This window comes from Peromyscus leucopus, chromosome 20, assembly GCF_004664715.2.
Source record: "Peromyscus leucopus breed LL Stock chromosome 20, UCI_PerLeu_2.1, whole genome shotgun sequence".
NCBI lineage: Eukaryota > Metazoa > Chordata > Mammalia > Rodentia > Cricetidae > Peromyscus > Peromyscus leucopus.
Window position 1 is genome coordinate 50,569,486 of NC_051080.1, and position 25,047 is coordinate 50,594,532.

A 25,047-nucleotide genomic window follows, 5' to 3' on the forward strand; every position below is an offset into this window, starting at 1 on the left:
CCCTCCTTCTTCCCCTTCAATAATTTAGCATAAGCTCCCTGACCCCCACCCCACCCCCCACCCCCCGTAGTGGGTAGACATTCCAGCTTGGATCTGGAAGTTCCAACCCCCATTGAGACTCTGGCAACTGTCACGCCTACGAGGCGGGGCGAGGGGAGGCGCCTGGGGACCCGAGAGCTGGCCCAGAGAGCTGGATGGGCCAGCGCTCTCTCTGTGCACTCTCTTGGTGCCGGGACGCTGAACAGTGAAGGTGGACTGTGCAGAGCTCCGGAGAACACCGCTGGATTGTGTTACACCTTCCCCAGACCCTGCGACCTACCCATTACTTAATTTGTGAGTTACGCCATTAAATAAATATCCTTTTAACTACGTGGAGTGGCCAAAATAATTTCTCCAATACCCCCCCTCCCCCTTTTTTTGGTTTTTCGAGACAGGGTTTCTCTATGTAGCTTTTGGAGCCTATTCTGGAACTCTCTTGGTAGACCAGGCTGTCCTTGAACAGAGATCCACCTGCCTCTGCCTTGGAAGTGCTAGGATTAAAGGTGTGCACCACCATCACCAGGCTTAGCAATAAATCTTTATTGCTAACACTTGAATGTACAGTCACCCCTCAGTACCAATAAGGGATTGGTTCCAAAATGTCATTATGTGTCAAAATCTATGGATGCCAAAGTCCCTTTATAATATTTTGGAGTACAGTTTGCATATATTCCTATATAATTCAAATAATCTCTAATTACCTATAATACCTAATAATATATAAAATTTCTGTTTGTAGTGACTGCTATATTATTTATGAAATAAATGCAAGAACAAAGCATCTGTATATATTCAGTAAAGATGGAATTTTTCTCTCAGTTGGTTACAGATATGTCATCCACAAAAACAGAGGATCAGCTGTATGCAACATAACAGAGGCCCTTGTGAAAATGCAAATTCTGATTTAATCCTTGGGATGAGCCCTGAGTCTACATGATTATTGGTTCAGAGATCATACTTTAAGAAGAATTCTGAAGGAAGGGTCTAGAGTACATGTTATCAAATTACTTAACTAAGAGTTACATGTGTGGTTTTCAATTATCAAGTAAGCATATGCATGCATACACACACACACACACACACACACACCCCTCATAATCAAACAGAAAGATTGGCAGGTGACAAATTTAAATATTAGAGGAGGACATTTCAGATAATCAAAAACTAAAATTAAACAGTGATGTAACTTACTGTGGTTGGTAAAGGAAGAGATCAATAATATTATCACGGCCTTTTGGATGGTTGAAAAAAACAAACAGAGACCAATGAATGAGCCATGTCCGCTGCTGAAGAGACTGGAGTGGAGAACTCACAGACTGAAGGATTAAAAAATGTATGCACAGGAAGCATTAGTATGTGAAAAACAGACATGCAAATAAACATGACCAATCTCAAAAGTGTAACTAGAACTACACCAGACTGTATTCTATGGCATATACTAATCAGGCATTATGATCAAGGTTTGACCCCCAGTCCTTTCTCATTATCTTTGACATTTCAAATGATTTTAAGTTATAAACACTTCAGAATACATTGTAAAAACAAGGACAGAAGTAGACAGTCCTTATTTAGTAGGTAGGAGGATGACATTAATTATGGGTGAAACTGTCATCTTCAGCAACAGCTTCCTTCAGTAGGAGGCACTAACAAGGGCAGTGTCCTTTTCACTGGCATAGAAAACAGGTGGAATAGCTGTAGCAGAAGTGAAAGGTTAAATCCTTTCTCTACCAATCAAGCCAAGTGTGTCAGTTTTCAAGGTGAAATGAGCTAATCAACTATGCTTTTGTGGTCAAGTCAAAATAACAGAAAAACCCAAAATATGAAGGATTTTTATTTCTTTTTTCCTCTTAAGAGTGAAGTGTTGTCCCATATCAGAAAAGATGACAAGTACATAGAAGTTTCAGAGAATGAATCCAGAACATGTAACTCACATTATTGTCTATGGTCTCTTTTAACCGAGTAAGGTCTTCCATGGCTGCATCCCAATTCTGCATTAAGATTTCAGAGGCCAGTTTTCCCCAGAGTGAACTTAATGCATTTCTATCTGTTGCTGGAACCTGTATGAACAATTAGTTAGTCTCAATATCGTGCAGCAAGAACAAAGGTACATTTTAAATACAACACATCCATCTAGCCCACCTAAGACATATATACAAAGTATACCTCTACCTCAAAATACTTACTTTCAAGGCCTTATTGAAGCACAACAGTAAACTGTTTCAATATAATTATTTAAAAATACTTAGGTCTTTAATGTCAGGTATTCATGTAAAATAAGGGATGATTTTTAAAGCCAGCAAATAAGAGCATCACTTTAGTATACCTATTTCAAATAATACATATACAATCAAATTTCATGTACCTGAGACTACTTTACAAACTATGTTAGATTCAAAGAAAGCTAGTATCAATGGATAGAAGGTATAGAAACCCAAACTTCTGGGTCTCATTCACAATATGGTAAGAGATTAAACACACACTAAAAACATTTCTAAAGAGAGCACAGTAGCACATTAGCGATTTCAGCACTAGGAAGGCTGAGGCAGGAGGATAACAAGTTTGAGGCCACACATAACAGAGACCTTGACTCAAGAAAATAAATACTACAAAAATATGATAGTAAAGAAAGTGTAAAATGCAGGCCTAATGGTTTATAAGGAAAGTTACTGAAATTGTAAATAACCACCAAACTAATGATAAAAACTGCTAAAATACTCCCTAACAACATATGAACGGGAACACATAAAATGACTATGAACTAACTATCATGTGTTAAAGCAGCAAGAGCAAGGGAGAAGACTGAGAAGAAAGAACATATTCCTGCACTGCACGATGAGATTCTGAATTCGCACTTCAAAGCATTTACAAAGCAGAAATAGCGTGAATCACGAATTACAATTCAACTGTACAGTGTGATTAGAAAGCCAGCCAAGTGTGCAGCTCTGGCCCTGCTCTCCAGACAGCAGAGGCACCCATGCTCGAGCCTCCTCCCTGCAGCACACGGAGGAGTGAGAACCCCTCTCAGATGCTGTGCAGCTTAAACAGGACAGGAAGTGTACTACCCAACACACACTAAGAACTCAGTGAGTGAGTGGGAGGTCATCAAAGTGGAAAATTTATAGCACTTTGACATAATTTTTATTATCGTTTGCAGTAGTTTTCTCAAATGTTCTGGAAATCATTGACGTATACCCACAATATGATCAACATATAAATACGCACAACTGTTAATAAACTAAAACTGGAGTAATCCAAATATGTATGAATTGATTAAAACCCAAGCAGACCAAAGTACATGTGACGAATGGAATACTACTAAGCAGCAAGAATTCTGATAGCTACTGTAATACGATATCAAAACCTTACCTTGCTGACAAAGAACAGCCAGATACAAACATACATATTTTATCATCCCATATAAAAATTTAAAAGAAACAAAACCAGCCTGTAGGCACACAAAGCAGATCAATAATGTTCAGGCCTAGGAATAGAGTATTATTTCAAAAAAAGTCACAAGATACATTCTTGGGTGTTAGAGAGAGATGGCGCAGTGGTCAAGAGCACTTGTTCTTATGGAGACCCCAGGTTCCATTCCCAACTCCCACCCGGTGGCTCATAACTTCAACTTTGTAACTTTAGCTCCACAGGATCTGGTGCCTCCTGATTTTTTTTTAAACCTCTGCAGGCACCAGGCATTCACAAGGTGCAGACACATTTAGACAATTACTCATACATGTAAATTTTTTTGAAAAATATCTTTTATGTTAATTGGTGACAAGGGAGATAGATGTCAAAATTAATTGAAATTTTAAAACTAATTTATAAAATTCCATAAAACTGCTCCAATTATACGATGATTAAAACATTTCATCATCAAGGAGCTAGAGAGATGGTTCAGTGGGTAGGGTACCAGCTATGCATGTTAGGATCCCACCACCCACACACCAACCACCTGTAACCACAGTGCTGGGAGTGAGGAGGTGAGATATGCTGGGGTTTGTTAGTCTAGTTCCAGATAGCTAGAGATACCTACCTCAACCCATTCCTAACACACAATTTTATCAAGTCTAATATGCTAGCAAATTTAACACTTACTGTCTCCCTAATACTAAAAACAACCAACTCAATATATATTCCAATTAGAGATAGTGAAATATAAGTCATGCCTGGGAATCAGCATGATCTAGACACCTCTTAAAACTGCCAAGACAACAGGCACATCAGAGGCAAACTGTGGCCAAGATGCTCAGTCACCATTACCCAAGCTGTCTGGACATCATGGAAAGTACTTTTAAATGGATTGATATGCCACTGACTGTTAATGTCAAAACATCTTCAATTCTAACTGGGAGAAAAAAAAACAAAACAAAACTAAAAAATAATAGGAAGAAATGGTTCTAGTATTTTAAAATCACCTTTACTTTTAACAGTTGCTTAATGGTTGTATTTTAGAGGTAAACCAAAGGCTCTAAAGTGAGGACAGATCTTTAATAAAAATTCAGTAAAACTTTCAAACAAAAATATTCAAATTTCTACTAACTGTCCTGATTTCATTTTAATTAACACACTTTTGGAGCATAATGCAAAGAAGTTTCACATCCAAATGGTACATTCAACATATTCTAAAAGCCACCAAGTCTTTTAAAAATAAATCTAGGGTCACACAGCTTTAATTTATAAACACTGACCTACAATAGGTCATTTGGAGAGTCAAATTCTAATCTCAGCCCAGTTACAATGGCTCTTTCATAGCTTATGTTTCCTTAACCATAGATTCAAGAGTAACCAACCACCAGGGGGGAAAAAAATCCAGAAATGAAAAAAGCCTACTGCAAAAGAAATAACTAAATTAAAACATGTCATTCCAAATCCAAAGCAAGGTTTTTATTTTTACTACTAAACTTTTAAAACCTAAGATTTCTAATGGCAGTACATAAATCAACAAAATGTAATTAATATCTATTCTTCCTTTGCACTAGGTAACAATATGCCAAAAGAAAACAGCTTCTACCTAGCTCAAATATTTTATGGTATAAAATGAAACAATAGAATTCTACATAAATTCTAAGAAACTCAAATTTCATTTGCTGGTCTTTATGATTTGAATTCCAATGCAAGATTTTTTAAGAATAATGCAAAGGCATATAGTTGAATGTTTTTAAAGACAGAGTAATATGTGTCATAACTTTTAAAGTAAATATTAAAACTCCCAGTTATAAAATATGCACCTATTAATTATGGAAATTATTAGGCTAATTATTAAGCCATACTCCATAAACATGACACTTATAGAACTAAAATGTGTTAAATGTGGTAGAATAAAAGCTTTTTGTACAACTTCAAGTTTTGTAACCCCCAAAAGGTTCATGTGCACTACGCTGGCTCAACTCCATGTCATTACAGTTGGCTCTTCATAGCAACCTGCTTTCAAGCGTGGATATACTAGAAGAGTTTCAATATCTGGATTTCCAGCAGTTACCTTAAGTTTCCATGTCTTAGGAAAATGGCACGTTCACTCACTGACCAGCAACAATAAATTTACTGTGCTAGAACTCTAACATGACACTAAATCTTCATTCTCAAAATTCACTCCCAGAAGTAACAAATGATATGAATAACCGGCTCTTTTCATGTAGCTGTAATCATACCAGGCTTCTGGATTTACAATCCTAGCTTAAGCTGTTTATATTCTCAAAGTAATCAACTTTTGCTCTCTTAAATCCCTGGTAACATTCAAGGTAAAAAGTGATGGAATTTTTTGATAAGTCACTTCAAGTTTAACATCAATGATTACCTTCAGTGCACTTTGCAAGCTAATCATAGCTTATCCGTAAATGAACTCATTTACACAAATGAGAGAAAGAGAAAAATAATGTTGTAAATCAGCTTGGAAATAATCAGAAAATACTTGTTTCCTTGAAGGACGGACAGTGGGTAAATTTCCTGTACAATTTAGGGTAGAAGATATCTAAATACATAACAATGATTTGCCCCTTTAACTACCCCAAAGAGGAAACTTGAATTTCATTGAAGGCACCAAAGACAGCATGGTCCAAGTGTTCTCTTAGTGACATATAAAACTAAAAGAAAAAAAAAGCGACAGAAAATAAAGAAATCTAAGATTCGAAGACAGAAAGTCCCTGTCTTCCTTTATTTTTGTCACTTTTTCTCTTTTAGGCCTTTCTCTCATTTCTTGGATTAACTTAAGAAATCACAGGCTTTCGGTGCTTGCCCATTAATCCATAGGGAGTAACAAATTATAACTTCCTTGATAAAAGGCTAGTAAAAGCACTTGGATTACCTAGACAGAAGAAAGAATGAGAAAGCTTGTTAAGACAGAGGCCTGAGTTTGAAACCTGTCATTCATTCTGCTTATAGTACCATAATAAATCCATTATAGGACAGAATTCTGCTAATACTAAAATTCATATAATTATAAGTAACAGTTTCCTATTTTTGGATCTCAAGGTCAAATCAAAGCTTCCCCTCCCAAATATTGTTTTGAAATTGTATTTATTATTACTGCATGCATACATGTGTGTGCATGGAAGTCAGAGGGCAACTTGGTAGAGTGGTTCTCTGACTACACCCTGATAGAGAATCTGGGGACCAAACTCAGGTCTCCAGGTTTGTACTCTAAGAATACTTATCTTCTGTTCCATCTCAGCAGCCCTCCTTTCAAATTTTGAGCCCTTAATAAGGTTTTCTATTTGGTTTTTGTTGTGAAGGATCTTTTCATTTTCTTTCATTCATTCTTCATTTTTTTTAACCTAAATTATGTTTCTCCTTTGCCAATGACTGTTTTATAATTTAACAGACAAACTCAACAAATTGTTTTTTTTTTTTTTTTTTTTTTTTTTGAGGAACCAGGAAAAGTTTTAGAAGCAGAGGGTAAAGGGGGGGGGGCGCACGAGGTACTTACCAACACTCTAAAGAAGTAAAGATATTCTGCCGCTCCTGAGTAATTCCCACACTCATATTGGAATTTTGCGTATCTGTAGAGTGTATCTAAATACTCCTGCCTAAACTGGGGGGAGGAAAAGTTTCTACAGTTAAGTAGTAAAAAACAACTGCCACCAATATACCCTAATCAGAGAAATGCTTGATTGTATGTAAGTATGTTATGTATACATGAAATTGTCTGTTTTATGTTCAGTTTTGACCTCAAAGAGTTCTAAATTTTGCTGATACCAATTTTACTGCAAAACAAACTCGGACCACAACTGTTATCTGGTGGTAGTCCGCTAAGGTGACTATGCTAGCTAACCATGGAGCATATATATTCCTCCAACGTTTGGTGGTCTTAACCAAATAACACATATAGTAATAAAACTCTCTTTCCTGAAAGTTGGCCCCAAAATTACATCAACTTTTAGAGTTAAAATGTAAACAAAATAAAACTGAAGAAATCTAAAAGAACTGAAGACTTAAAGCAACAACAAACTACTAAATATTCTGTACGAAACCACAGAGTATTATGTGGTGATCAGCAATCTACCCCAGCAATTATTAAATGAGAGCTGAGAACTCAACGTTAAGTGTGATTATATTCAGAGTGCCATTCTCAGGCATGGTGGTGCACGCCTTTAATCCTAGCATTCTGCAGGCACAGGCAGGCAGATCTCCAAGCTCAAGGTCAGCCTAGTTTATAGAGTAGGTTCCAGGATAGCCAGGAGGTACAGAGAAACCCTGTCTTGAAAAAAACAAACAAACAAACAAAAAACAAAGTGTCATTCCCTAAGCTAACAGAAATCAAAGACATTAGGAAGAACAGTACCACTTATTTATGAATTTGTAAATTAATTAATGTGAATTAATCATGAAAATGTCAAGAGTACTGCATCCCCTAAAGCAGCCAAAATGTTCTTATTGTGCAAAGAAAGCATTTTTAATTCAACTCTGGTTCTGACCTTACTCATAAAGCTAAGAGGAAAAAGAATCCTGATTTCTATACAGAAGCACGTGCATGTAATCCTAGACCCAGAAAACAGAGACAGGAGGATCACCAAAATCTGGGGACAGTTTAGCAAGATCCTGCCTCAAAAATCTAAGAGTTTGGGAGTCCAGGAAGGGAGAGAGAAAATAGTTATAATATGATGATCCACATAAGGCAAACTCTGTAAGGATTTGTTATCAAAAGAGGATTATAAACAAAAATTTCCCTATCATCACTGATTTTTAAAAAAAACCATGTTAAAAACACACCAGTTGTTGCTATTTATTAAGTTAATCTAAGAATTATATTCTTACGCCAAACTATGAATTTGCACAGCAATAGTCTCTAAAGACCTTTTTCCATTTTTCTAAATAAATAACCATTTTTCTAATTTTCTAAATCTAAATAGCCATTTTTTTAATATATATATATATAAAAACTTACCCCATGCTTGTCTGCTAAGTAGTCAAATAACATCCGACCATCCCTAAGCATTGGAAAAAGTGAGCATTACTATGGTTTACAAGCTGCAGAACGCAAAATATGCAGCTCTAGCTTCTAAGTTATCATCCAAAAAGTCACTTTAAATCTCTTAATACGTGAACAGAAATATAACTTCTAGAATAAAACAAATAGCACATATCAAACTGATATAGAATAAATATAAGCTTGAAATTTTACTTTTAGATTTCTTTTTCTTTTTTTGGTTTTTCGAGACAGGGTTTCTCTGTGTAGCTTTGTGCCTTTCCTGGAGCTCACTTGGTAGCCCAGGCTGGCCTCGAACTCACAGAGATCCACCTGGCTCTGCCTCCCGAGTGCTGGGATTAAAGGCGTGTGCCACCAATGCCCGGCTTACTTTTAGATTTCTTAAGCTCTGACTGAAGACAAACTTAGATGGTACCCATGTCACAATGTCACAAGCTTCACCCAATTATTAACCATCAAGCTACTTTTCTTAAATTAGTTTTGCACTAACTCTAGATCCTGACAGACTAGTAAAAGACAAATGTAACAAGTATACCAATGGTGAAAAATAAAGTCAAAAAGCTTATCTTCACATTTTCAAAAAATAAAATGTTTTCTTTAGGCTTCTTCAATGTGGGAATCTGCTGTGGCCTGTGGCACACTTTGGGAGCCCTGCCAGCATTAAATTACTGAATACAAAGTGTGCACAAAGTTCAAACTTGCACTGTCTTCTGGATAACTTTCTAAGAGATACACTATATGATCAAAAAAAACAAAAAAAAAAACCAAAAAACGAAGATTGGTAGAAAAATACCATTACTGTGAAAGTAAGTAGTCTAAGTAGATTACAAACTTCTAACAGGTTGCTGCCTTACTCTGCTAGTTTCCTAGTGCTGTGATGAAACATCCTGAAGCAAGTTGCTGTGGAGAAAAGGGTTTACTTGGCTTTAAACTTCCCAACTACAGTCATGAAGAGTCAGGGCAGGAATTCAAGGCAGGAACCTGGAGGCCCAGCGGGTGCAGAGACCACTTAGAAATGCCACCTACAGGCTTGCTCACCAGCGGCTTGGCTCAGTTTGCTTTCTTATACAACTCAGGACAACCTGCCCAGGGGTGACATTGCCTCTCTCCCTGATGGGCTGGGGCCCTCCTACAGAAAATCATCAATCAAGAAAATGCCCCACAAGCATGCCTTCAGGAGGAGGCACTGGAGGCACTCCAATCCACTGGAGGCAATTCCTCAACTGAAGTTCCCTTTCCCAGATTATTCTAGCTTGTGCCAAGCTGACAAAGAACTAAGAACTAATTAGCACAGAGCCCATTACATTATGAAAGGCATTGTCTGTCCACTATGTGGTGAACAAATCATATATGCATTCTACTCTTACCTTAATTTCATCACCCCCTTTTCTTTGAATATTTCTTTTGAATATTTCTTCTTCCCCCTGAGTATTTACTTTTATTATTTTTAAGTATGTGTATGTGTGCCTGTGTGGCTATCATGCACATGACTGTAGGTACCTACAGCGGCCAGAGGCATAGTCCCTGGAGCTGGACTTATAGGCAGTTCTGAGTCACCTGAAATGGGCTAGAACCTAAACTCCAGCCCTCTCATCAGTACATGCTCTTAAGCCATCTCTCTAGTTCCCATTTCCATTCTTTACGTGCCTAACACATGCTAAAATGTCTGTTGTCATCTAATACCTGGATTATTTCAGTCTTTACTCTCTGCATACTGACATGAGGCCTGAAGAGCTATAATTACTCTTTGTACTCTTACAAGTAAACAAATAGTCTAGTGGAGATACATGCATATTCACACAGAAAGGTGGAGCTTTCTCCTTTGAATACAGCTTTTTATCTGTACATCTGTATGTATTTCTGCATATGCATGTAGTGTAATATGGCCCGGTACATAGCATATTACAGCATGGCAGAGTAACTGCGTAATGTTTGCAGCTTTTCTAATATCAGGTAACGCTTTCCTAAATCACAAGCAAAAACTGAGAGCCACTATTTTAAAAATTTGGTTTGAACATGTATTCTAGAAACCAACAGCATGGCAAAGTCACTAACAATTTCTGAAGTGAATGTATTGGTAGCTAAGTCATATTACAGCAGCTAACGTTCAGTTTTAGTACATGTTACTTTCAAATATTTCTAATAACTCCAAAGGCTTAAGTAAGGTTAAGGCAATGTGGCTCATTTGGAAACCAGACAAAAAGTCTTTCTAGCAAAAAGAAAATTAGAAACAAAATAATCTTAGCTGGGATGAGTAGACATTGAAAGATGTAAAAGAATGTTAAGTGGTAAGTGAGCGCAGGTGTCTCCTTCGGAAAGCAACCCAAGCATTCTGGGCATCCACCAGGAACAGGTTTTCTCCAAGGACTTTGAGCTGGCTGACTCTTGGGAAGAAGTACAGGGAAAGGCAGTCCTGAGCACAGAATGTGCAGCGGTATTCCCACCTCTGCACTTCCTTGGTGCAGCAGCGCTCCTCCGATCTGACAGTCAGTCTCCAGTTATAGCCAAATGTCTCCTAAAGGGGGTCGGGGAATGCTGAGCAGCTGCCAGGCCATGATAAGGTCTGAATAACTGGTTTAGAGTTCCTTTAAAATATTTGGTATTGGGGCAGCAGAGGTGACTCAGCTGTTAAATGTGGTGGTATTTTTATTGTGCTCTAACAAATAAAGCTTGCCTGGAGATCTGAGGAAAAAGCTACTATATTAAATATAGAGGTCAGGCAGTGGTAGCACACACGCCTTTAATCCTAGCATTCGGGAGGCAGAGATTCATCCAGATCTCTGTGAGTTCAAGCCCATACTGACAACAGAGCTAGGTACGGTGGCACATGCCTTTAATCCCAGCACTAGTTAACCATAAAGGCCTGGAGGTCTGTACAGACAAGACAGGAAGTGATGTAGGTGGGAGGAGACAGGAAGTAAGGTGGCAGGGTACAGAAAGGTATGTAAGTGTGAGCATAGAGGAAGTAGCGCTCTCTCTCTCTCTCTCTCTCTCTCTCTCTCTCTCTCTCTCTCTCTCTCTCTCTCTCTCTCTCTCAGAGGCTGAGGTGATTTCAGTAAGCATTTGTGGAGTTAGTGAGGTAATAGCTGGTGGCTGTGGCTTGTCCTATCCCTCGGATCTTTCAGCTTTCACCCCAGTATCTGGCTCTGGGTTTTTATTAATAAGACCATTTAGCAATTCGTGTTACAGTTAAGGGCACCTATTGCTCTTGCAGAGGTCCTGTGTTCAATTCCCAGCCTCAACGGGAGGCTCATAACCACCTGTAACTCCAGTTCCAAGGAACCTGACCCCCTCTTTTGTCCTCCAAGCACACTAGGCATGTGTGCACATAAACATTTGCAAGCAAAGCACTATACACTTAAGAAACAAAGATAAATGAAATAAAACAAATGAGGCACTCATTTAGATCGTGAACTTTTACTGTCTACTAATCCAGAAAAGAGAACGTCTAGGATCCAAGTTCACAGATTACCTGGTTGACTGCATCTGCCTTGTAGTTTCTGGATCTTCAAACATCTTCACAATTGGTTCTGTTTCTGCCTGGAGCTGTTTCAGCTGTGCAACAACTGTGGTTCTTTTTTCTCTCAAAGCTAATGAAAAACATGAATACTAGAAAGTTAAACCACACAACTCCAGGAGACTGTCTAGAGAAGTTTCCATTAATTCAAACTATACACACTTGTTTATTCCTCATACTGTATTCATATGCCAGGAACCACCAATTTAACACCTTCCCCAAATTCACAATTTCCTTTTGCTAGAGCCAAAAGGCACATAAAGGAAGAGGGCTTCATCTTCCTACTGTGGAGGGGAAAACTACACACATACAATGAAGGGGCGGGTAGTGATAAGAGAGAGTAGGCAGGAAAAGGGCGCTTGTCATCCGGCTCTACATTTCTGATTTCATTCCAAGTATCCTTCGATTTGTTCCTATTTAATTCCTGATTAACTATTACCCTACAGTTTCTGAGCAGAGGCACTACACTAGTGAGTTTACATATTATTACTAGGTGGAATGGAATTTTAATCTACTCAAGAATCTTTCCTTAATATAAACAAACTGTAATCTCACAAATTCTACAGATCCTGTTTACTATACCACCACCAAAATAAAGAGAAAACTCACATAATCTATGTTGCAAAATATCTCAGATAACACTCAGCGACTATCAGTCATTGTACTTGCAGGGCTGCGCATTTGCACTTCTAGCCACTTAAGAAGCTGAGATAAAAGCAGACAATAGTGGGGGGCTGGAGAGACGGCTCAGTGGTTAAAAGCACTTGTTACTCTTACGGGAGCTCAGTCTGATTCCCAGCACCCACATCCCAGGGGATGTGAAGCTCTCTTTTGACCTTCTGGGATACCAGGCACACAAACGGTATACAAACATACAAGCAGTCAAATATCATATACACATAAAATACAAATCTAAATTTAAATAGTTACAGCTTAAAAGTTAAAAAAAGCTATATTGACTTTTATCAATGTCTGTATTATATAGGACACTCCTAACCTATCCTGTTCCTTCTCCTATCTGGATACTGCTTTTATTCAAAATTTACTTTATTTATAATTATTCTCAGTGTGAATGATGGGGATTATCGGTGTGAGTGTAGGGGTTTGTTCTCTCTTCTACTATGGGTCCCAGGGAGCAAACTGGGGTCAGGAAGCATTTGTAGCAAGTGCTTTCCTACAGACAAATTTCTAAACAGTCTTATTAAATAAGAAACACAGAGCCAAATACAAGGGTGCAAGCCGTAGAGATCAGAGCAATAGTCAGAGTCACCAACTAACCTTAGCTCACCACGTCGCCATAGGGTCCCAAGAGAACCAAACCTGTCTAACCTGCACCTTTATTGCCTTGCTGTTCTGTTTTCTCATTGGCTCTTAACCCAGGCACCTCACTTCCTCGTCACTGCCTGTCTATAAAGACCTCCAGGTCTCTATGGTTGGTACTGGGACTAAAGGCATGTGCCATCATGCTTGCCTGTGTCTTGAACACACAGAGACTCTGCCTGCCTTGTGATCAGATTAAGGGCATGTGCTATCACCACCTGACTCTGCTTATGGCTCACTATGGGACCTCTGATCTCCAGGCAAACTTCACTTATTAACATACAAATAAAATATCACCACACTTTCTCTTTATGAGCCATCTCTCTGGCCCAACATGGGCTGCCTTTTTCTTTGCCTAAGCATTTCTCTTTAAATTTCTGTGCTTAAGACATATGTTCAAAACCCAAACCCAAAAAACTTCCAAGTTCATGCCCAAAAGAAAAAATGGAGAACCTGAAAAACAGCAATGTTAAACAAAGTAAAGAGCTCATTGCTGTTCAGAATTTGTTACATGCACAGAAAGAGAAAAGGAAAAAAAAAAGACTACAGTATTTCCTATGCTTTCTTTTTTCTTTGAGTCAGGGCTCTGGCAGGCTTAGAACTCCCTGTGTAGACCAGGCTGTCTTCAAACTCAGAGTATCACCTGCCTATGCCTCTAGGCCCTAGGCTGCTGGGATCAGAGGTATGTACTACCATATTTCCTGTACTTAAGGGACCATTCTTCTATTCTTTCATTCTTCAAGAAACATCTACTGTACTGAACCAGTTAGGAAAACTCTAATAGTTTTCCAACTTTACTACAGAGCCTCAGGAGTTTCTGATCAAACAGGTCTAGGTTGTGGGCCAAAATTTTCATTTCAAAAGAATTCTCCCAGGTAACCTGATGATGTCAAAATGTATAGAACTGCAGCATCCTCAGAAAATTGTAGGCCAACATCCTGTAGCACGAGCACAACTTTGATGACACACACTATGATCTGAAGGTATTTGATGACTATGTGAAAGCAGATTCACACCTTTCACTAAGAGAAAACACATCTTAGAATCCTTGTAACCTTTCTATGTTTTCACTCAATGACTTTAAGAACAGTTGAATAATTAAGCCTTTTAGCTACAGCTCTTTCATGTATCATAAAACTTTACATACAACTCAGCTATAAGATGTGCTTTAGTTCTAACAATAAAACTTACCATGAGGGATATCATCAGAATAAAGGTTTTTGTAGACATCCATAGCAAAGTCTACCATGTTGGTATCACTAAGAAGATCCAATTTCCCTTGTAATAATTCTTTTTCATTATATATCTGTAAGAGAAAAACTACTTTTAATGAGTATATTTAAGCTCTTCTGTTTATTCAGAATCATACTTCATGAAACACTAAAAAATGTGTGTGTGTGGGGGGCTGCTCAGTTGGTTTAGCATATGGGGGGTGCTGGTGAGTGGGTTCAGCAGGCAGCACTTGCTGAGCAAGTCAGGAGAGCAGCATCCAATCCCTGAAAACTACATAAAGATGACGAAAACTGACTTCACAAAGTTATCCACTGTCCTCTGACCTCTATGTGTGTGATGTGGAAGCTAATACATTGAATTTTGCCCCTTACCCCCCAGTTTTTAAAAAAGCATGATGGGGCTAGAGATAGAGGTCAGCAGTAGAGCACTGGCTTAGTGTACACAGGCTCTAAGTTCCTCTCCCAGTAGTACACGTGTGTACACACACACACACAGAGTCACCTTTTATTAAAAAGAAAAGCAACCAATATAGCAAGCACCCAATTTACACAACATATTATCTACCCAAAGATTTGAAAATGAATTTCATTCCCATTTTACTCCAGATCAATTATTGTTTTATCAAGCAATCTTTTATTCTTTCTAGAAAAGTTATATAATATACAAAAATATCTATACCTTCTCCACTACAAACCAAGTATCCCTGTCTCCTCTCCACACCCAGGTAATTAAGAATAGCCTCTTAAATATTTTACCTCCTTGGTATCCTTTACATCCACATGATGCCTACCCACCTCTCTGATGTGGCCACAACCTTACCTTTACATTTTTCTCATTTAATAGTTGCAATCACTTATGTGCTTCTCCATCTGTACCTCTAAAATAAAACTAGCACCAATTTTGTAAGTCAACAACCTCACGCCGGGGTTTTTTATTTGCAGAGTGCTCAAGAAATGTATTAACTCACATGGAATAAACATATACGTACAGACATAAAGATGAAGGCTAATGAGAACATATAAGGAATCTGAGAGATATTTAGACACGTTTAATTTTGCCAAGGAAAGAAAATCTAAGAAGCGTTCACAATAGTATATCACAGAATAAAAAGTGAACGTCCCAAATTATATACAAAACTTCAATAAAACTTTAAGAAAAGGCAGATAATCCAAGGGAAATGGCTGGAACATCTTAATAGTCACTTAACAAGATAAATGGCTAAAAGGCACATGAGAAGATCTCAACTTCATTAATCAAAAGGGAAGTGCATCCAAAAACTATGATAAAAAACAAACAAAACAAAACAAAACCCTGATAGTATCAGTGCCACTGTCAATGCGGACTGGCTAGAATATTCATAATCCACTGGCAAGAATACAATCACTTCAAAACTTTTATCTCCCGAAGTCATACATGCTTTGACTAACAAACTCTGCAAAATGCTTAAAGCTAGAGTACATCTACTTAAGCATATTTCTAAAAATGTTCACAGTACCCAAGTCCTTTAACGCTATAATGGATGAATAAACTGGTATAATACAATAGATTAATCATCAGCACTGAAAATCAACAACAGCTAGCATATGAAAGATGACATAGAAATTAGTTCAAGAAGCCAAGGGTGCTGGTATACACTTACAATCCCAGCTCTCAGGAGAAGAAATGGGAGGACCTCTGGGAGCTGAGTTCTAGATCAGCCTGGGCTACACAGGGAAACTGTTTCTAAAAATAGAACTTAGACTATGGATCACAGTAGTAAACAGCTTGCCTGTCATACCAATATACATACATACATACATACATACATACATACATACACACACACATACACACACACACAAATAAAATTTGGGCATGGTATATACTCTTACAAATCCTGTTCTTGGGAAATTGACAGGCAGTATGGAGTTCAAGACCACCCTGGGTCACCCTGCAAGATCTTCCTCAAAAGGAAAACAAAAAACCATAACAGGTCAAACAAATCCATGATGTGAAAAGAGCTTACAGTGAGAGGTGTGATGACTAAGTTGGATAAAAGGAGAAAAGGACCCTATAGTGCAGAGGAATTAAGACAGGGCAAGGATCCTAACTCATGTACAAATTCAAAGGTTCTGGCCTTTGCTCCACCTGTCCTGACACTACACATAAGAATAAACACTGAGAAGCCAACACATAGTCATTTAACTAATTATTCAACGATATCAAAGCCTTTATGCAGAACTGTTTCAAGTGCTGAGAACATGGAGAGCCCAAGTAGTTTCTCTTCTGGAACCTATATTCTCCAATATCTACACATATGTCAGTACTGACATCCATCAAGATACCTGACTCTATCCTCATCGTCTAGTTTAAGACAGAAGCACCTTCTCAAAGTTCTCTTTGGCCACTGAAGGTAACAGAAAAATTTTAATTTAACAGCACTTGGCCAATACTTGCCTGATATGTACTACTTCTACCTTAAAGACAATTTGTCAATGGTGAGATGTCTAAGTTTTATGTTGAATTTTTCACAATTCCAAGCTCCAATACTTGGTAACTGCTAAGTAGATCTGTCTTCTCCTTGGTGTATACTAAGGCCATCTTAATAACATCCTCAAAGAAGTCAGTTTTCACTCAGTTATAGTGGTACCTTACCAATCTACATCTACACATTCCTCCCTGTTTGCCTCAAAAACATGAATGTATAAGAACACACAAAAAACACTTAGTTCAGCCAGGCATTGGTAGCGCACACCTTTGATCCCAGCACTCAGGAGGCAGAGCCAGTCCAGCCTGGTCTACAGGGCAAGCAAGATCCAGGACAGGCACCAAAACTACATAGAGAAACCCTGTCTCAAAAAACAACAAAACAAAACAACAACCAAAACAAAAAACTTAGTTCAGGCAGTTTTTTAAAATATTTCTGCTACACATAGAAAAGTGAGGGATTTCGGTATGTACTTCTCATGTACCTTTCCCAAAGGACTCTCACTTTCTCTCTCCAGAAAACGAAACAAAACACACAACTTTTTATTTAATCTCTAGTCTACAGACTACAAAAGTTTAACACAATAAATAAATAAATAAATAAATAAATAAATAAATAAATAAATAAATAAATAAATCTAATAGCTCATGTCTCACTTATTAAGCCACTTTTCAGCATTGAACTTTGCTGGTCCATAGTATCAACAATTTTAGAGTAGTCTACATGTGTTTAGAAAGCTTCCTATGAACATAAAGATTACACCTGTCATATAAACCGTATCTGGAAGCTTATAAATCATAAAAAGTTTTACCAGACTTTAAAAAAAAATGTTGTTCTAGCCGGGCGGTGGTGGTGCACGCCTTTAATCCCAGCACTCGGGAGGCAGAGCCAGGTGGATCTCTGTGAGTTTCGAGGCCAGCCTGGGCTACCAAGTGAGTTCCAGGAAAGGCGCAAAGCTACACAGAGAAACCCTGTCTCGAAAAACCAAAAAAAAAAAAAAAATGTTGTTGGACGCCAAACCCCCAGCCTCCCAATCTACAGTTCCCTATGTTATAATCTGTGTCCAGAAACAGAATTCATCAACTTTTCTGGACAAAATTCTACCTTATGGTACAGTAGCTTTACTTACTGTACTTAGTAAAAGGCATCAATTTTCCCATAAAGTCAATGTATAGTTAAGCCTAATATTTCTAACCCAGTGTTTCTTTTCATTAACCCCAAAGTCCTAAAGCCTTAAAAGGCTGAACGATAAACTCCCAGAGCTACACACGTAGTGAACATTAAAGACCAAAGCGTATTACGTTAAGTCTGAACATCAATAGTAGAAAACGAAGTTTGCACTGCAGCTTGTGGGGCTGTGAGTTACACATGGTCTTTAACATCACCTGACAACATACACTACGTTTCTACCTAGCGAATACCAGGAAATGAACAGCAAAAGCACCCACGACTTCGTGGAAGCTCAAGTGCCGGAGACGACTTTTTACGTGTACGAGAATCGTGTCCAGGGATTCCGCACACAGCGACCCAAATCCAAGCCCATCAACTCAGTTCCTAAAAGAAAAATGGAGCTTCCAACAGACTCGGGGAGTGGGGCGGTGGGGGTGGGGGACGAGCGCAAAGCCCGGGCGCTCCTCCCGCCCCGGCGGCGCAGCCTCGGGCGAGCACGGACGTGGCCGCCCGCAGGGTCCTGCACCGGACAGGAAGCCGGGGCCTCGGGGTCGCCGGAGCCCCGCGCTGTCACCTCAGCCCTCCGCGCGGCCGCACCCCACCGCCCCGCGCACCCCACCGCCCCGCGCACCCCACCAGCTCCACACTCCCAGGGCCGGCAGCTGCCATCCCCGGGCCCAGCCGGCGTCAGGGCGGCCCGAGCCGGCTTCCGGCTCGCACGTGTGTCGGCTCCGCCGCCGCCTCCCCGCCTTCTCCCGGCGCCTCTCCCGGCCCGACACCTTCCTCCCTCTCAAAACTCCCTCACCTCTTTCACGGAGAGAAACTCAAGGAGCGGGAAGACCAGATGCCGATCCAGAAAGTGCGCGATGCGAGTCGTCAAGTCGTACTCCGCCATCTTGCCGGGGGAAAGGGGAGAGCTTGTTCGCGAAAACTTTATTAACAGCGCCGAAGGACGGACAGGCCCCGCACTGCGCATGCGCGGCCGCGGCCCCGCGGAAGCGTGCTGACCAGGGCCGCGCCTGCGCGTTGTGTCCCTCCTTCCAGTCCTCCCATCCCTCCCTCTCCACGCCTTCTGGGTGGGGCTCAAGCCTCTCGCAGATTATCTGCTGCTTCCAGATTCTTCAGTGTTCCCTTCTTGAACCAGTAAACAAATGCGAGTTTTAGGGAGGAAGGAGACCAAGAGTTTAGTTTTACACATCGATTTGGTGTAGATTGCCCTGCTGACTTGACATCTTAAGTGGAGGGAATGAGTATTAGGTCACGGTACATATTTGAAACTGGAACAAAGGCAAAGATCAGAACTAGAGAGAAATTAACTCTTGCTAATTTACTGATGGAATTGAAAACCATGAAACTGCGTAAAATTAAGCCGTCAGAGTGTTAGAAAGAGAGGTGAGGGAGGTTACACCTAGGTACCTCACCTCACAGAAGTGGGGGCAATTCAGACCAAGCAAAGAAGCCATAGCGCTGGGTAATATATCTGATGGCTATTCATAGTGGTCAACTTTACATCTGGAATTAACCAAACTCCAAGCAGCTGGGTACATCCGTGAGGGATTTTTCTTAGTTAAATTATTTGAGGTTTGCAGGCCCACTTTAAATCCCTATCGCTTAAGGTCAGAAAACTCAACATTTAATCTGTCCACACCTATGGTGGCAGTCTATACGAGGAAAAGAAGAAAGCAAGCTTTTGCTCTTTGTCGTCTTGCCATCATCCTCCCGGGCAAGTTCATTCCTTCCCCAGAATTAGAATCTACTTCTGGATTCCGGCAGATACTCAGATACCTGAGACATCCAGCCTCGGGAACTGAACAACTACAGGGTTCTTGGACTTTCTACTGGGAAACAGCCATTGTTGGAATAGGCCATAACCTGTAAGGCACTCTAATAAATCCTGTTCACACACACACACACACACACACACACACACACACACACACTCATTCTGCCAGTTCTGTCTTTCTAGAGAACCCTGACTAATACAATATAGATGGAGGGAAAGAAGAGGAACTATTGTCCTAGGAACCAAAGGAGGGGAGGGATTCAAGCAGCAATTAATTATATGTAGTAGCTCTGATACTTCACGGTGATGAAGTTCACATGAAAAATATTTACAACAATTTATTTTATTTTATTTATTCACAACAATTTTGTACTATTATTATTTGACTCTGGTCCCTTTTTTCCTGGCACATCCTCTCATCTTGATGACCCTAATATGGGAGCTTTTAATAAATAATGGGTGAAAAACCTATTCATAGTGAACTCAAAGGATGAAAGAAGAAAGACTGCAACAATATATACCAACATATATTGAGGACCTTAACTAGAAGAAAAAAAAGATCAGTAGATGGGAACAGGGAGTGTGTTTTAAACAATGTGGTTTGGATGCTAATAGTACTGGGTACAATACTGATGTAGGTTGGGGATTTAGTTCAGTGGTAGAGCGCTTGCCTAGCAAGCACAAGGCCCTGGGTTCGGTCCTCAGCTCTGAAAAAAAATACTGATGTAGATAACTAATGGAGTAAGGGAGTATTGTGAGAAGCTGACTGGAGTATGAGAAGAGCAGAGAGTACCAATCAGGCTGATGCCTGCTGTGGGATGGTCTGTATGTCAAATTGCTCTGATTGGTCAATAAACAAAACACTGATTGGCCAGTGGCCAGGCAGGAAGTAAGTGGGACAAGGAGAGAGGAGAATTCTGGGAAGCAGAAGGCTGAGGCAGAGAGACACTGCAGCCACCACCAGGACAAGCAGCATGTAAAGACGCCGGTAAGCCACCAGCCATGTGGCAAGGTATAGATTTATAGAAATGGGTTAATTTAAGATATAAGAACAGTTAGCAAGAAGCCTGCCAGGCCATACAGTTTGTAAGTAATATAAGCGTCTGAGTGATTATTTTATACGTGGATTGTGGGACTGTGGGGCTTGGTGGAACATGGAGAGAAGCTCTCCAGCAACAGATGCCCAGTAGAAATTATCAATACAGCAAATGGAGAAAGCTCAGCTTATTGGGAGTGCTGGGTCTTATGACAGACACACAGACACAGCAGAAAGAACTGCACATGGTTCTGAAACAACTTAAACACTAGAGAAACACACAGGCAGGAAAATGAAAGAATGACCTGAATAAAAGCTTGGAAACTTAGCTAAAGACTGGTGTCTCTAGAAGAGGATGTGCCAGGAAAAAGAAAAAAGGCAAGAACCAAATATTAATAGCTGTGAATAATTTGAGTTCTTAAGTTCCAGGGAGTCTTAAAGCATTTTTGAGTATGAAAGAGAACAGTCCTGTATTTCAGGACGGTTAATTCTGACATTTGTGTGGCTAGTGGGTTGGCTGAATGTTATCTGGACAGGTAATGAAGACTTTCAAAGCTAGACTGGGAAACTTTGATTTGACCAGATAGACGATGAGAACCACTTACTGAGTTCTTAAATTGAAAAGGATATGAAGGAAGTGATGTTTTATCCCTAAAGTTAAACTGGAGTTGATTTATAAGCTGGATTAAAGTAGTTACAGATTGGAAACTCTGTTGATTGATTTGCCTGGCTTTTCCCCTGGAAATTTCCTTGCTGGGTAGTCTTTTGGGGGGGTATAAGGGAGATTTATATTTTTAAATATGGAAAAATCTAATTTTATTGATGTAGTCTCTTCCTGATGTTTCCATAAAAGAAGTATTACAGAGAAAGAAAGCAAAGGCAGACTCATCTGGTTCACTCTGGTAGTGTCAGGTATAAAGTTTGAGTTTTACAAACTCATCAGGTGTTTAATGGATGTTCTCCATTGAATGATCACCATATTGAGCTCTGGAGAAACAAAGAAATAAGACTAATTCTAGCCCACAAAGAATAGTTTCAAAGGGGTGGCAATTATGTAAAGCATAAACCAATCATAGCATCATATGAGAATGCACTTGTGCACAGTGTTCCTGGGGATTGCCAGAGGGAAGTAACTCACTGACAGAGTTACTTATTGGGGAAGTTAACATTTGAATACCTCTACCTAAACAGACAGATGTTCAGAAGGCACAGAAATTTGAGAAGAAGCATAGTATGAATAGAGACTTTGAGAAATTCTTAATGCTAGGAAGAACGTGCATCTTATATCCACCAGCAAGACACTGGGGCATTATGGATAAAATGTCCTAAGCCCATGGACTATGCTGATGAATTGAGTTCTATGCTGCAGAATAATTATTTACTTATTGTATTTCTGTGGGTAGAACTCAGGGCCTAGCACATGGTAGGCTTGCCATTTACCACTGACCTTCATCCCCAAATTGTGAAGTTTTGAGACAGTTTTGCTGTGAAGTCTAGGCTAGACTCCAATTTCAGATCCTTCTGCTTCTGTCTCCCATGTGCTGAGGGAGTAGTTGTGTGTCACCATGTTGAGGATAGTGATTCCTAATATTGTTTTCCCGTTGAATCTATTTTCTCCTTTCTTTGACATGTCCTCTTTTGTCTCCTGAGAGACTCTGATCATGTTTATATAGACCACTGTAAAGTTCTTCTAAATGTCTCTCTTAGTTGGACTGGTCTATCACAATGTCTGGATGGTTGCCAAACTCATGTATTGGAAACTTGATCACTCACGTGGCAGTTTTCAGAGGTTGGACCTAATATGCCATTGTTCACAGGTGGGGCCTAATGTGAGGTATTGGACCATAGAGATACTACCCTGCTGTTGTAGAATATTATTTTAAGGTATGTTACTTTTGTTTATGTTGCATTTTTTTAACTCTGTGAACTTGTGTTACTTTGCCTGTCTAAAACACCTGACTGATCTAATAAAGAACTGAATTGCCAATAGCAAGGCAGGAGAGAGAGATAGGTAGGGCTGGCAGGCAGAGAGAATATATAGAAGGAGAAATTTGGGAGAAATAAGAAAAAGAGATAGAGGAGTGAAAAAAAAGGATTAGTAGCCAGAGAAGGAGGAGGCCTCTAGGGTCCAGCCACCCAGCTACACAGCAAGCCATGGAGTAAGAGTAAGATTTAGAGAGTAAAAGAATGGGAAAAGCCCAGAGGCAAAAGGCAGATGAGATAATTTAAAGTTAAGAAAAGCTGCCTAGAAACTAAGCCAAGCTAAGGATAGGCAGTCATAATTAAGAATAAGCCTCTTGCCGGGCGGTGGTGGTGCACGCCTTTAATCCCAGCACTCGGGAGGCAGAGCCAGGCGGATCTCTGTGAGTTCGAGGCCAGCCTGGGCTACCAAGTGAGCTCCAGGAAAGGCGCAAAGCTACGCAGAGAAACCCTGTCTCGAAAAACCAAAAAAAAAAAAAAAAAAGAATAAGCCTCTTGGTGTGAATTTATTTGGGAGCTGGGTGGTAGGCCCCTCAAAAGAGCAAAGAACCAAAATAGAACCAACAACATCCTGGTGATAGGATAATTCATGCAACCGTCAGAAAAATGTTTTCCTTATATAATTACAGGTTTAACTCCCTTTAGCTCACTTTTACCCTGTTTATCTGACTACATGGGCTAATACAGAATAAAGACATCCATCAAAGTCCAGCCTCTTAATCCTGAACTCCAGCCTTCTGAACAAGGAACAATCAATTCTGTTTATTATAAATTATCCAGTCTGTGATACTGTGTTATAGTATCACAAACCAGACCAGGCCAATGATTTGAATCAGGAACAACCCTGTTGTGACCTGAATTGTGCTCTCTCCCATTGTGGAATATTATTTTAACTAGGCAAAGATGCATTACATTTGTTTATGTTGCAGAATATTACTTTAATTGTGTAAAGGTGTGCTGTAAATGGACGTTTTCTGTCCTGACCACCTGGTTCCAAATACCTGGCAGTTGTCTCCCAAATAATTGACTTGAAGGCTTAATATTACTGATAAATGCTCAGCCAATACCTCAGGCTTACTACTAACTAGCTCTTACATTTTAAGTTAACCCATACTCCTTATTTATGCTCTGCCATGTGGTGGTACCTATCTAATTAGCATGGCATGTTCATCTCCTACTCTCTCTATGTCTGGCTGGTGACTCGTTACTCTGCCCTTCTCCTTCCCATCATTTTTAGTTTGGTCAACCTACCTGTACTTCCTGCTTATATACTGGCCAATCAGCACTTTATTAAATCAATTTGAGTGACAAATCTTTATAGTGTACAAGAGGATGTATTCCACAGCATTCCCCCCTTTTTTCTAATTAAAAAGGAAGGTTTTGACTTTAACATAGTAAGATTATATACAACAAAAATAGGCATCAAGTAAGAATTACAGTTACAGTGTCTAGTCTATTTGTATTTGGAAAATTAGAGAAAATATTCTATTATCTATCTTATCTTGGTGAGTCTAAAGTTTTATACATAATTTGCTTTTTATCATAATTAATGAAACCTATAACTATAACTATATAGTCTTTGACTCTATCAAAGACCCAGAAGGGTAAAATGTTACCTAATGACAGGGACATTAGGTTGCCTGAACAGTCACCCAAAGTTTCTCTGCAACACTGGGGCATCCTTCTTTGGCCTACAGGCCTAGCATGTCTGTCAGACTTCCATGTGAAGAAGGGAATTTTGGAGAACTGTCCTACCTTATCTTGGGAAAGTTCGGCAGTCACCTTTTTTGCATCCTGCTGGTCTAGTTTGTACAGTATCTGTCAGCAATTAAGGCAAGGGCAGTTTCTTTGCCCACATGGCTAGATTTTGCCACAAAGAAAGAGACTCCGTATCCCGTATCCATATTCTTCAATGCTCATCATCTTCTTTGAAGTAATTTGTACTGGTAGGAGCAGATGTGTCTCACTGTCAGGAAAAGTCTCAGTTCTTAAAACATTTAAAATGCCAATATTCTGTAGGTCTTTGAAGTATTTGAAGATTGCCTGTCCATCTGAAATGTATCTCTGTATGACCTTGAAA

General features: G+C 39.5%; 1 protein-coding gene across 2 annotated transcripts in view; it reads right to left on the reverse strand.

Moving 5' to 3' along the window:
* Eif3e (eukaryotic translation initiation factor 3 subunit E) overlaps positions 1-19,104 on the reverse strand; it is a 35,286-nt gene extending 16,182 nt beyond the window's left edge. Inside the window, exons 1-7 of one of the 2 annotated variants that reach the window (XM_028867956.2) lie at positions 18,974-19,104; positions 14,490-14,604; positions 11,934-12,051; positions 8,420-8,462; positions 6,962-7,066; positions 1,971-2,096; positions 1,231-1,355 (exon numbers count right to left, since the gene is read on the reverse strand). In XM_028867956.2, coding sequence (XP_028723789.1) covers positions 1,231-1,355; positions 1,971-2,096; positions 6,962-7,066; positions 8,420-8,462; positions 11,934-12,051; positions 14,490-14,604; positions 18,974-19,063 — 722 coding nt within the window. In that variant the 5' untranslated portion in view covers positions 19,064-19,104. The remainder of the gene's footprint in view (positions 1-1,230; positions 1,356-1,970; positions 2,097-6,961; positions 7,067-8,419; positions 8,463-11,933; positions 12,052-14,489; positions 14,605-18,973) is intronic. The other variant, XM_037197784.1, reaches the window with a different exon arrangement.
* Between the last annotated feature and the right edge of the window lie 5,943 nt (positions 19,105-25,047).